Source organism: Mandrillus leucophaeus, unplaced genomic scaffold, assembly GCF_000951045.1.
Source record: "Mandrillus leucophaeus isolate KB7577 unplaced genomic scaffold, Mleu.le_1.0 Scaffold149, whole genome shotgun sequence".
NCBI lineage: Eukaryota > Metazoa > Chordata > Mammalia > Primates > Cercopithecidae > Mandrillus > Mandrillus leucophaeus.
This window is the reverse complement of record NW_012101465.1, coordinates 4,298,013-4,312,471: the sequence shown is the minus strand read 5'-3', so window position 1 is coordinate 4,312,471 and position 14,459 is coordinate 4,298,013. Positions and strand designations below refer to the sequence as shown.

At 37.6% G+C, this 14,459-nt stretch overlaps 1 protein-coding gene across 2 annotated transcripts in view; it reads right to left on the bottom strand.

Moving 5' to 3' along the window:
- Positions 1–12,915, bottom strand: part of RARB (retinoic acid receptor, beta) — a 449,839-nt gene extending 436,924 nt beyond the window's left edge. The window contains exon 1 of one of the 2 annotated variants that reach the window (XM_011974803.1): positions 12,672–12,915. In XM_011974803.1, the coding sequence (XP_011830193.1) occupies positions 12,672–12,849 (178 nt within the window). In that variant the 5' untranslated portion in view covers positions 12,850–12,915. Of the gene's footprint in view, positions 1–12,667 lie in introns of both variants that reach the window. The other variant, XM_011974802.1, reaches the window with a different exon arrangement.
- Positions 12,916–14,459: the final 1,544 nt, after the last annotated feature.

The window sequence follows — 14,459 nt, the reverse complement described above, 5'->3', positions numbered from 1 at the left end:
GTCTACCCATGTGCTCTTTATCCTACCCACTTGCCTGTCCCACTGCACCACCAAGAAGTACCTGTTATCTCAAATTTAGTGTAATAACAAATAAATAATATATAGCATTCTTACAAATACCTATTTTTCTAAACAATGTTTATTTTAGATTTTAACAGGGTTCAGAACATGCTATACCTAAAATACGGCAGCATGGTTTTTGAGAAAAAAACAGAGGTAAGAAGGCCATTGTCGTCTTCTTCTCACTCTTCTCTCCTGCAGGTCATAAGACCCTCATTTGAGAGGTGCCCTCCCAATAAGAGGAGGAAAGGAACATCCCTATCTCTGAAGAAGCAGGGACACAGACAAGAATCTAAGCAAACTGGTTTTGAGAAGCACCCCTCAGGGTATTACCATTAAATCCTACTTCCTTTGTTCAATTGTAAGACTGATATGACCAGCTACTCTTCATCAAACTTAGCAGGAAAACACATACACACACACACACACGTACACACACACACACACATGCACACACACACAGGCTTACCTGTTTCTTTGGGTCTTCATTTCTGAAGGTTCCCATGTACATATAACTTACATTAAACAAATTTGTATGTTTTTCTGATGTTAATCTGTCTTTTGTTATAGGGGTCTCAGTCATGAATCTAGAGATGGGTGAGGAAAAAAATCATTTCTCTTCTACGATTTATAAAACTGTTGGCATCCTAAATGTGCTCTTAAAGAGTTTTTCATTCAACATTATCTTTCTATGATCTAATCATGTTTGTTGTATATAAACTTTCACTGATGAATAATATTCAGTTTAGTGAATATACCACTTATTTTGCCTTCATCTGCTCATATTCAAGTAGCATCCTTTTTTTGTAATCTATGAACAGTGCTACCATAAACATTCTTAAACCTAAATTCATATTAAAGAGATTCTCTAGAATAATACCCTAGAGATAAAATTGTTTGGTTGAAATTGAATCTGAGTATTCAATTTTATAGAATGTGCTAAGTCATTTTCAAAACAATTATACTACCAGAGGTTTCACCAGTCGTGTATTTCAAAGTATCTGTTGATCCACACTCTTTCCAACACTTGGTATTGTAGCCATAATTCTTAATTTTTGCATCTGTACTGGACATAAAATGGCATACCATGGTTGTCTTGATTTATGTCACCAACATGAGGTGATATGGGATATCTGAATTTCTTTGTAGTGAAATAAAATGTTTTGTTTATTTTTGGTTGGGGTTGTCTTTTTGATCTGACTTGCACAAAGTCTATATACATTCTTTATGTTCTTATATATTTTGTCTGTGTTAGTTGTATTTTTAATTGGAATGCTGGAATTCCCAGGGTCAAATTTTGTTCTTCTTCCATTCCTTAATATTCCTTTGTTTGCCCAATACTGGACATACAACTCTGTTTTCTGTTCTTAAAGTGAAGACAGAGAAACTGTGGTAAGTGTTAAAGATGATGTTAGCCTTTACAGCAATTTATATATAATTATATTACATGTTAAATGTAGTCACCAAATATTAACAATAGTGACATATGAATTCTTTGATTTGTTATTTGGCTTTAGTTCTGGAATGAGATTTCTTACAGAAGAAAAAAATGAAAGACAAATTCTAAAATTGCCTACACAAGGTTAGGACAGAAGTCAATGTGGCTATGAAAGTCACTTTATTTAAATGTCTCAGAGATTTCCATCAGGACTCACAGAAATTCCTGTTTTGGCATTCTAATAAAAGCCATTCTGATTAAAAAAAAAAAAGATCTACTAAATATTCTTAAGGGTAGAGTTCTTTTTAACCATGTGGTTATCATTAAAACACTATTCACTTGTATGAAATGTCAAGGTTAATTTTTCTCCTTAGGTACCTCTTTTTGGTTAGCCAATTCCATAACCATTAAGCAATTAATATTAGAGTTGGAAAGTGTTCATTATTATAAACATCACTGAAATTAAATCAAGCATTATTACAGATTGCTTATAAAGGACAAAGTGACATGCAGACCCTGCAGGTCCTAAGAGAAAAGGAAGTTCAGTCTTTAAGTTCTCCGATTCTAAAGGACCCTCATCTATGAAAAATAGCCTTAAATGTTGTGTATTTCTTGGATGTGAACTCTTCATGATAAATACAAAATTATTCATCAGGGCAAGCTTACTTATGAAAAAATGTCTTTTCCAATACCCAAACTTAGGATTGCCCCCTTGAGAATTCTTAAATTAAAAAAAAAAAATATCTTGGCAGGGTATAAGCTCTATGAAGTGAAAACTTCCATATGCCTAATGTAAACTTTAGAAATATGTGGAAAAGCACATGCACATGTAGAAAGACCTTTGCATTTTGGAACTTAGAATGCATAATTAAGGGAATGATTGTCCTGTGACAAGAAGATTTTTGCTAGTAGGTGGATGAATTGTGGCTGCAAAGCATGGATAATAACAACGAATGCTATTATTTACTAAGTTTTTTCTTTTTCTTTTTTTTTTTTGGACACAAGGTTTTGCTTTGCTGTCCAGGCTGGAGTGCAAAGATGTCATCATAGCTCAGCGCGGTCTCCAACTCCTGAGCTTAAGTGATCCTCCTGACAGTCCCGCAAAGTGCTGTGATTATAGGTGTGAGTCATCATACTTAGCCTACTTTTTACTCTTATAACACTGTTACAAGTAGTTTACATGTATCAATCGACGGAAATTGATCATAATGAACATCATAATCTTTGGAAGATAAATTATCCTTATTTTACAGAGAAAGCAGCACAGAGAGGTTAAAAATCTGTCAAAGGCCACAGACTGGGTCTGTGAGCAGCAACCTCTTTCTCACTCCCATTTTCAACCTCCTATCTTTCTGCATCCCCCACCCACTCCCCTAGATTTTCAGCACTAACATCAATTGTGGTTCAACAAGATGAACATTTCCTAATCATTAATTCTGAGTTAACTATAAGCTCCTAGAGGTTAGGGGCAGTAGTACTTCTCACGGGACCACATGTGATTCACCATGAAACAACACCCAGATAACTCTCTGCTGTCACCTGTGCCCACAAACCCACAGATAAACCCTAGCCTTACTCTCAAAATGCCCCATTTTTTAAATTTTGTCTAAACATTTGCAAAGCTTATGGGCATTTGGCAAAGGATCTCAACACTAAATTATCAATGCACATTCTCATTGAAAAGCAGTCATTTCCACCAAAAGGTACAATGGCTTTTTTCAGATTTGGGCACTAACTCGATAAAAAAAAAACAAACTCTGTATTTGCAGATTTTCATACTATTAAGTTTGATTCATCTGATGAACATAAAAAGACAAGGGTAGGGGCCAAGTTAACCAGGGAGGGATTTAGTTAGGTAGTTAGGGCCAGAATCCTTTAGTAAAGCTTAAATGTGGTGAAACCCTAGGTTACCGCAAAGAAGCTTACATAGGCTTTTGGCCATAAGAAACTAAAAGAATCCTGGATAAGGAGAACTAATGGGGACAGATATAAAGACCAGGACACCAACAGTGTGTAGAACTAATTATATAACAAAATTAGCTCTAAGTACAAGGGAGAAGATAATAAGTGTTATTGCAGGAGAGATGCTAGGGCTGGACAGAGGAGTCATTAAAATTTGACTGTTGAAAGACTGTCCAAGAATTTTGGACACTAGAAGCTGAGGCAAAGTCAATACGGAAGTTTGTATGATAAATTTATAGTATACAAATCCTAAAGAAAGACTACCAGAGAAGCCAATAAAGTGATGTTCAAGATAATACAGAACTGATAATTATAATAAGGTCACTGCCACCAATAATCCCTCGGTGACTGAAACTTAAATATGAACTTGTAATATGAATGGTTTTTCTGAAGAATCTCACAGACTCCAATTTGACAGTGATGAGTAATCCTGCAGGGTTTTGAGGCAAAGGTTTTAAAATGAAGAAAAAAAATGAATATTAAAGAGAACATGTTGAGGTCAAGAAAGGAGATGGGAGATTGCCATCCAGTAAGACAAAATGAAAACCAGAGGAAGAGAAAGAAATTCATTCTGAAAAATTGTGAACATTGTGAATTATAATCATGGACTTGTAGCTGCCAGGACCAAGACAGTTGGCTATGTAGTAATAAAAAAAAAACATATTTTCTTCAAATATTATTCATTAGTCCAAGCCAAAGAAGCTACATAAAGTAGGAAAAGAGTCATTATAGGGATAAAATTATGAGAAAATAAACAAATTAATGGATATTTTTAGAGGGAGAAAGTTTCAAAAACATAGTTTTTTCTTTTTAGTAGTAAGAAGTTATGGTCCCTGTATGAGTTTTCTAGAGTTGCTGTCACAAAATGCCACAAACAGTTCTGTAGGCCAGAAGTCCAAAACCAAGGTGCTGGCAGGGTTGGCTCCTTCTAAGAGCTGTGGGGGAAATATGCCCCATGCTCTCTCCTAGCTCCTGGTGGCTTGCCAGCAGTCTTTGGCTTTTGGCAACTAGCTCCAATCTTCACATGTGTCTTTATCTTTTTGTCTAAATTTCCCCTTTTTATAAAGACATAGTCATACCGGATTAGGGCTCACGCTAATGACCTCATCTTAACTCAAACCTATTTCCAAATAAGGCTATATTCACAGGTACTGGGGGTTAAGCCCTCAACATCTCTTTGGAGGACACAATTTAACCCATAATAATTTTAGAATTGTTCCTGCTAAATACTAATATAATGTTTCATTGGAGATAGAACCTGACACCACACACAAGTGAAAACCCATCATTCTCATGGATTTACCCATAAAATTCTCACAGAGCTTCTGAGGTGTCTAACACAATACCTGACACAACACATATGTGTTAAATATGTATCAGAAGAGTGAATTCATTGTAACAATACCTTTGAGTCCCTTTTGTACCCTTTGGGGACATTGGCTACATTGGCTACACATCAAGAAATGAAGGCAAGAGCCAGATGGTTCCTTCCTAACCCCATATGCCATCCAAGACAGGAAACTTTCCTGCTTTCCCTGGGCCTTCTGCATATGGCTCTTCCCAGCACCATGCCCACTGCCACTACCCCATGGCATAATCGCTGGTTCTGATGTTGCAAGCCCTCTACTGTCCATCTCACTTATAAACTCCCTTCCTCTCCTCTTAACAGCTAGAGCATTTATTTTCTAGTCAGTTTATTTCACAGTGTTAGTTATTTTTTCACTAATTCATTCATGTATTCATTCGTTCACTCATTCATTCCAAAGATTCTCAACCCTTTGGACCTAATGCTTCCTTTAGCAACATATATCATGTGCTGTATGATTCCAAAATGAAAGTCATGGGTAATATAGGCCACCTACACATGTAATCCCAAATAAGTTAATACATTTCTCTGACTGCAATACCAAGGATAGATGGAAAAATGTAATTTGTAATAAAGTAATGGTTATTTCAATGTGTAATTGTTCAGGCATAAAGAAGTGATAACATGCTTGCCCCTCTATGCATAATTACAGTGAATGTTTTAGCTACGAATGCAGATTGATACAAGTTTGTGGTATTGGCAACTTGAATACCAAGAACAGCACTGCCATCAGTGACATGATTTTATAAAATGATGAATGACTCTTAGAAAAGTTCCCAACAGAACAAAGATCAACCTACTATTGACTTGCATGGCAGTTAAAGTCCTAACTAATTTAGGGTATAATAAAAGCATAAAACAATGTTTTGCATTTATATGTAAAATGAAGTTATGATTTAGGATCAGTTCATCATAATTTATTTGGTCGGGGGGCGGTTCTTAACAGGAATGCCTGGTGGGACATCGAAAAGTCAGGAGAACACGAGGCATTTCTTTATTATTTGCAACTATTGCATACATTGAAGGACACTCAGCCTGCTAACCTCTGCCCACTAAATCTCTACAGTGCTCCCAATGAGCATGGCACCCAAAAGCGTATCTACAAATTTCTAAAATTCCCTCACCAGCAAGAACCATTGATTCAATCATCCCAAAAAGATGAAATGGGTTTCCACTATGTCCGATGTATTAGATTAACAGACAAGCAGAGGAGGAAAAGTTATGAAAACAACTAAAGACAGCAGAATAAGACATGCATAGTAAATCAAAGTACTTACGATGCACAGTGGGTACCTGGGTGGGATGGAATGTTACAAGCTTTATAAAATCTAGGTCCTGAAGGGCAAAGAGAGATCAGGGTTTTAGATCTAAATGGTTTTCAGTGATTGTGACTTCTTAGTAGGAATGCAATATCCTTAAAGACAGACGCAGAGGTTTAAAAATCTGTGTGCCCCCTCAATATCCACAGCAAACATAGACTTATGAAAAGAGGACTGACTTTGGTCAGAACAAGAAGAGTTCAAGCCCAACCCCACCACTGAGCAAACTTAGAAAAGTTGATTGCCTGGATCTTACCTTCTCTATTTCTCTTTTCCAGTTGGCAGACAGAGGTAATATATGTAGCAAAATAAATGTTATTTTTGATAGTTAATTTTCATAGCAAGGTTAAAAAAAATCAAGGGAATTGATGGTACCACCCGCCCATTAGTTAGTCTGGGAGCCCTAAGTTTTTGGAGGTGCTCAAATAACAGGACTAATTAGATTCGTTCTTTCTCTCTCTCTCTCTCTCTTTTTCTACCTTCCTCTTTCTTTCTCCCCCTCCCTCTTCTTCTACATAAAATTACAAAGATTCATTCAAACGTCAGAGGGAACTAAAGGAGAAAGCACAGAAACAAAGACAGAATAAGGTGCTGCATCATGTTAGTGACAAGGCATAAATCACCAGAGCTTTTGTGGGACTGCCTGGGATACATCCTGAAGATGGCCCAGGCCACTCTACCTGACCTCATATCCACCTACCTGCATGGAGGCTAATCTCCCATCACTCAAGGTCATCTGAATATAGCCTATCTGAAATCAATAGGAGTTGCAGATGGATGAGTTCATTGAGGCAGAACTTTAGAACATGAGATATGGAAAGTCTCATTTTCTATAATGAACTCAGCCAACTCAAAGCCATTGTCATGATTCTAACTTTTCCAAAGTTCAATTTTTATGAGGTCAAAATGCTCTTTTAAAATGTCTACATTTTAACTATCTAATAAATACAACCAGGATGTCTTTATCTAAAGGAATTCTAATACAAATTCTTAAACCATTACTCCATCTTTTCTCCATTCTTAGTCCTTCCTTGTATATATTCTTTCATCGTGTCCTCCAGAGGTAAAAAATGACTGGCAGGAGTAACTTGAAGGTAAATTCATTCCTGTCTTTATGATGGCCTCTATGGACGGAAAGCCTACCTCTACTTAGGGACACACTTCCACAATTGGGACACTCCTTTGGGCATTGTAGTTAATTTGATGAAAGTGAATGATATTCTTTTTGTTTTTAATTCATGTTCATATATTCTTGATCCCTTTCGGGGTAAAGATCAAAAAACAGAATGAGCTCAGCCCCTCATTAGAACTCTTCTGAGGATTGTTAGATTGATGCAAAAGTAATCATGGTTCTTGCCATTACTTTTAATGGCAACGTGATTACTTAATACATGTTATACTCAATCAGAGTCTGGGGAAATTGTAGAAACACCAAAAAGACACAAAGATTCTTGTATTTTTGGGGAAGAGAGGCACTGAAGTAATCAATACCTGTTCACCTTTAAGGAATGGTCTCTTAAAATAATACACACATGACTCTGGGCCTAAGAAAGTCCACTAAAATAGTTCCATTATGTCAACAGTATAAACTCTATTTCTCAAACATTCAAAGCCTTTGATCCCCCTATGCCAATGATCAAAGGCAGGTGAAATGGGCAAAACTATTATAACTCAAATTCCCAAGAAGTGTCTTACTTTCACTTATTTTTATTTGGTTTAACAATGTAAGGATACACAGATATAAACGATACTATTATGTTTGACTTTCACAAAATACCAGCAATATATTAAGTCCCTGATATCTTAAAATCAAATGTGATTCCTGTCCAGTAGAGTCATTGTGTCAGTTTAAGGACAAATATAACTCAACAGGAAGAAGACAAGACTACGGAGTAAAAGGTGACGGTAGAAATTAATGAGTTGGATTTACTTGCCATCAATCTGCATATATCTAAAACAGGATCCACACCTCTGAGCCAATTGTCCCTAACATGTAAGAAGGAAATTCAATCTGTGAGCACACCCTGCTTTAGACAAGCTAGGTAACAAGGCTCTTCTTAGTTTAAGACAAAAAATAGAAACAAGACTCATTTTATGTTCTGTCATTGGTAATTCTGAGATTGCACAGCCTGTCTCTCCAGAAGGTTGGGATTTTTTAAGCAAATATCCTATTTTGTGATTTTGACAGGAGAGCACTTTCTGATCATTAAAGAAGCGAGGGAAAAGAATTCGCATTTTAAGATGCTGGAGTTAAACTAAGATCATTCTGAGAGAGGTTCTGGAGCCAAAACACTTAACAATATTTTCCAGCTTGCAACAACCTATAAAAAGCACATGTGCAGCAATAAAACAGAACAAGCAGCCATGAAAGCAACATAAAGAGAGACAGACAGACAGTTGTCCAACTCTCACAGAGAGCCCTACCACATAATATTTTGAGTGTTCCCTGGCATAGCATATCAGGCTCTTCTCCCATTGGAAGTCATGCTTATCAAAGGCACTGCGGTGGCACCCTTTCAAATCTCCATTGTGATGAAAACCGATAGTGGCTTCCACAGCAGTTGATTAAATTAAAGAGGATGCAAGGTCCTTTAAATATCCATCATCTCCAAGGACTTTCTGGAACATCGTGGAAAAAAGATGTCCACAGTGGGGCCGTGAATTTTCCAAGGCCTCATTGCCCAAAACACTGGGAAAGGCATGCACTCTGGGGTCTCGAGGTCTGGATGTGGAATTTGGCTCCAACAGTAACTGGTTATGTAAGCTCTTTACTCTCTCTAAGCCTCCTGGTCTTTATCTGTAAAATGGAACTTCTGTAACGTCCTGGCAGTGACGTCGAGGCTATTAAAAAGACTAAGAATGGCATACACTAAATGCTCTGTGGGTAATCCAGGATGTGCTCAATGCATGGTAGTTTTTCTTATTACATATTTTAACTCCCCCTTTTTTCATATGTTCCCTGTGTTCTAAGCTTAGAGAGACTCTATGCTGTAAAAATTAAGTCAGAATGTGTACACACAGAAGATGCTTTCAAGTTCTCTTCTGCAAATATATTTTCTTCTTTAAGGTAGAAAGCTCTTGAGAACAGACCTTCTGAAAAGTGGCCACATCTTCCCCTCTGAATTGCCAGAGGTCACAAATGATCATACCAATAGCCAAGTATTCCACACTGCAAAAAGAACAGGGCCCACCCCTGCAAATGGCATGTGGACCAGGAGACACCTGAGTTATGTGAAATCATCGCCTATTAGAGTTGAAAAGATTTTGGGGATGACCTGATTTCACCCCTTTATAGTACAAGTTTCCTTCCTAATGTAGACTCCACCTTCATTCTTAAAAGATTTAGATATATAGTAAAAGGCTGTCCTATAAATAACATAGTTGATAGAACAGAAATTCAGAGAGGTTAAATGACTGCAAAGTAGATATAACATCAAGGACATGTTTACGTGTGGGAATGGAGTCATTGTGCTGTAGGCTTAGAGAAGTTCAATATGCAGAGCTCAGGTTCAGGTCTAGGAGATAAGGCTGACCAGAGTCAAAAGTGAATGAAGGAAGGGTGAGGAGCAGGTATAACTTCAGTAGCTGCTATGGAAATTGTTCTTACTTGCTTTTGAGGTAGAGAATTCTTGAGCCTTTACAATTACTTAGTGCTGACAGACCCTCACTACAGGGGCAGGAGAATTTATTCTTTCTAGTGAGCTGCAGAATCAAGACACATACAGATAACAAAAGGGATATCAGTAGGTCCTACAGTTCAATGACATGAATCTCTTTACAGTCATTCTCCATTATGTTTGTTCCCTTTTGATTCCACATTGGTCAGCTTTTCCACCCAAGTATGTGTGTTGCTAGTTATTGAGTCTTTACAGAATTTGGCTACCTTCCTACTAATCTCAGTACATGTACAAAACCTTAAATTTATTTTTAGCCAAGTCTGTGGGTAATTTTCAAGACTTTATCCTTTTCTAGGAACTTTTGAAAACATGGGCTTTAACAAAGACAATTCCTCCTTTGAGGGCCAACTAACAGAGTCATATTCACAGTGGCTTCTTCTAATCATTTCCATCTGAGCAGCTTTCATGTGCTTCGACTGTGGCAAGAAATAATAAAACAAGGTATTAGGGTATGAAGTAAGTCATCTTTGATGTTTCCAGCCTGAACTTTCTGTACCTAGTCCTTTTTCTGCCCCTTCTCCAAACACATTTCAAGGTGCAGTTACTTAGCACTCTGCTTACAAGGCCCTCAAGAAAAAGTCATCAATTATTTATCCTTTTTTTTTTTTGAACTTCAAACCTTTTCTTTCCAAAGGTTGAATCTATATATCACCAGTTTTGATCTAGAAAATGACAACTGCATTATAGTTCAATCTAATAGTAATGGCGTCTTGTACTTTATTAGTAACTGTGAAATAAAAATAATTACCTTGTATTTTGAGTGGAAAAGAGGCTTAGATATGATATATCTCAACCACTCTTCCATTTAATATGCTCCACATTTTCCTTAAAATCAGTAGTAGCCAAGACCAGGTGCGGTGGCTCACAGCACTTTGGGAGGCTGAGGTGGGCAGATCACGAGGTCAAGAGATTGAGACTATTCTGGCCAACATGGTGAATCCACGTATCTACTAAAAATACAAAAGTTAGCTGGGTGTGGTGGTGCGTGCCTGTAGTCCCAGCTACTCAGGAGGCTGAGGCAGGAGAATCACTTGAACCCAGAGGGTGGAGGTTGTAGTGAGCCAAGATCATACCACTGCACTCTGGTCTGGTGACAGAGAGAGATATCATCTCAAAAAAATAAATCAATGAAAGATAAATGAAAATAAAAATAAAAATAAATCAGTAGCCAAAGAAGCCTAAAGCCCAGAGTTGCTTTTGGGAACCTAGAGGTTTCAGACTGCCTTAGAGTCTCAATCTGCTCAATTTGATCATTCAGCATGGGAATCCTACTCATATCTCAATTTCTTGGCTACATCTACAAAATATGCTTGTGATCTCAGGAAAGAAACCTGTTAAAATGTGCTATCAGGCCAGTTGAGCAATGGAATTAGAGGCTCATAGGTGAAATTTTAATGACTTTATCAATCATTTAGACCTCCTCATTTGCTAGCTAAAAGTAACCTCATTACATCATTTGCATATTGGGTGAACATGATTTGAAACAGCACTTGTGTCAACAAGATATTTTGAGTGCTGGTACTATGTCCATTTCTCTGGATAGTCAGTAAGCCACTTTGGCTGCTTCAACTTTCAGTTTGAACTTTAGAAGCATGGGAGAAGGGTTTTAGGCAATTCCAGAGACATTAGGGTCATAGGATCAAGCCAGAAATTCAAAACACAGAAGGAAAGAGCCATCAGCAAATCAAGTCACTGTTTATCAGGAATGATAGAGCACTACGATTGCAATCAACATCCCAAAAGTGAAAATCCGTCATCTGTTTGCCTATCTGTCAGTCTGTCTGTCCATCCAAACATCCATCCCCTACTATTTTTGAAGGCACTGCACCAGGGATTCTACGTAGGTAGAACAAGCTCCCTGCTTTCAGTGAGCTAAGGGTGTAGTAGAAGGAATGAGTGAAGGCACAAAGAGCACACTATAGAAAGATTAAGGTGGTATCCCAATGATACCACGCTAATGTTTGGGGGAAGTCCTTAAAGCGAAGCAAAATGCAAAACAATCACCAGGAAGAGTTACAAAGAGCTCCTGTTGCTCTATGAGCCAGAAAGAACTTGGAGAACATGCTGTGGATGCCTGTTGTTAAATCAATATGCCTTTTCACCTCCAGATGCTAAACCAAGTAAGTTGTTATTAACAGGTGGAAAAGCTCGCTGGCTACCACAGTTTGTCTTTAAACAGGCAGAACTTTCTAAAAATTGCACAATATAGATGTTTCAATATGGAAGTCATATCAGTCTTGGAGAATTCTAACTTTGACTATTTTTATTTTATAGTACCTTATACAGAAAATTTAAGGGAAGATCTGGGATAAGAAATAGCTAGTACAGAAACAAAAGGTGTCAAGGACACTAAAAAAGCTTAATGTGATAGGAATTGGTAGCAAAGGTCTATGGGAAGTTGAGAACAATTACAGATATCATTTGTACACAGGAAATAAGTGTAAGATTCAAAGGAGATCTCACAACCAAAATAGATTTTAACTCTAGTATTATCATTAATGATTTTTATGGTATCATCTCCTAATTCACTGCTTCCATTATTTATCACATGGCCAATTTCTTTAGGTATTGACCACAGATGTTTACCCCATATGCTCATTACGTTTTGGGTTTGCATTTTATGAAATAGAGCAAAACACCAAAGCAGGCTTGAACGGGCTGAATTCTAAAATTTGCCACTTATCTAGTTTCAAATCATATCTCTTTCCACGAACTAAAAGTAGAATTCAAGACCAAAAGAAACCGGCAGCCAACGAAATGAGAAATTGCCCGGGATACCAACCATCCTGTTTTCTCAGGCCTTCATCCAATCAACCAAGAGAAAAGAGAGCAAATCCAGCAGGACTTACTTGCTGGTGATGGGGTGCTGCACCCACTCGGAGGCGGATGTCCATGAAGGCCATGGAGGGGAGGCAGGGAAAGTCCTCCGATGACAGGTGGAAAAAGTAATGGATAGGGTGTGGCTGGATAGTGAGTCATGTGTCCATTCACTGCTGGGACCGGACATGCGTGGCCGCTAGTGGTCATGTTTCGGGCCTCACAGAAAGAAAGGTGCTCTGGAGCAGGAAGACATCACTCCAGGTCTTGCACGAAAGTGAGGGAGATAAATGCACTGCAGGAGTTGAGGCTGAGCTGTGTTCTGGGCCAAAGTCAAGATGGTTCAATTGATGACCTTGTTTCTTCCCAGCACGGTTTTTCCGCCTCTCATTTTGTTACACTGATTACAGGAAGGATGCTTTCTTCGTTCAGCTTCTCAGTTCAAGATCGGGGAGACACTAGCACCTTCAAATTTCAGAGCTGTTAATTCTGTAAGAAAAAAATGAAAAACATAGGTATATATCACAAAGAAAAAAATCTCTCCCTCTTTATCAAGTTATTATACAAAACATTTCCAATACTAATCCAGGTCTCCTAATTCCTTGTCTTCCTACAGTTACTACTTCCCCCTTTTCTCACATTCTAACATAGACTACAACTTTTACACAATTTAAAAATAACTGACCATCTGATATTAAATAGCAAAACCCTCCACTCCTATGTTATTTCGCTGTATCACTCTGCTAAATTTTTCTCCATGGCAGTTAAACAACTTGATATATTACATGTGGGAGTGTTTGTTTTTGTCTGTCTCCCCCATTAGCATGCACTCACCAGGAGGGCAGACTGTTTTTGTTAACAGTTATGCTTTAAGCTCCTAGAAGAGTACCTGACAAAGGAGAGACCCTGAGTATGTATTAGTTGAATGAATGAAATTGTTTTTCTTGCTTTTTTAGGGAAACTATTTAATGCTATTCTAACTGATATGCTTTCAAATTTTACTTCTTTTATATGAATAACTTTGGATTTTATTGTGGCTATTTGGAGTCATATAGCCAAGATAAATAAAATTATGGGAGAAACTATAACCTAATGAGAGAGTAAAACATTATGTATTACTTTATTATCAACATCTTTCACAGTTGTGCATCCATCCATCCATCCATCCATCCATCCATCCATCCATCCATCCATCCATTTGTTGACCCATTTGTCTGTCTATCCAATCACCTACTCACCAATCAAATCTCACTATTATGTGCCAGGCGCTAATGTAGGAACTGGAGATATATATAGTGCCAAAGAACACTAATGTGATTTCTGCCCTCACTGAGTTGCTAGTTTTAACAACTCTTGATTAAGGTCATATTGTGAAAGAAGCATAAACTGCCTCGTGATTCATGAAGTACAATCCAGAGATGCTCAACACCTAGGATTCCTTGAGACTGGGAATAGAAGCAGCTTAAATTCTAGAGTAGGCTGGATGTAAACTTCACAGCCTCACCTTAGCCCTGATAACCAATATTAATTAGAAGCTCCCAAACTCTGCCCACTGAATGGCAACCTCTGAATGTATTCACGTGGCACGAAAAAAAAAAAAGATTCATGTGACACAAAACAAGAGTACTTCAAGGCCAGAATAGAGTAGTTGTTAAGAGCATGATTGTAGAGCCAGTCTGTCCAGCTCAAATAATTGTGCCTCTCAGGCAATTATTTGTCCTTTCAATACATAATTTTTTCCCTATAAAATAAGAATAATAGAATTTACTTCAGAATGGTATTGTGAGGATTAAATGAGGTAATACAACAGAACAACAGTG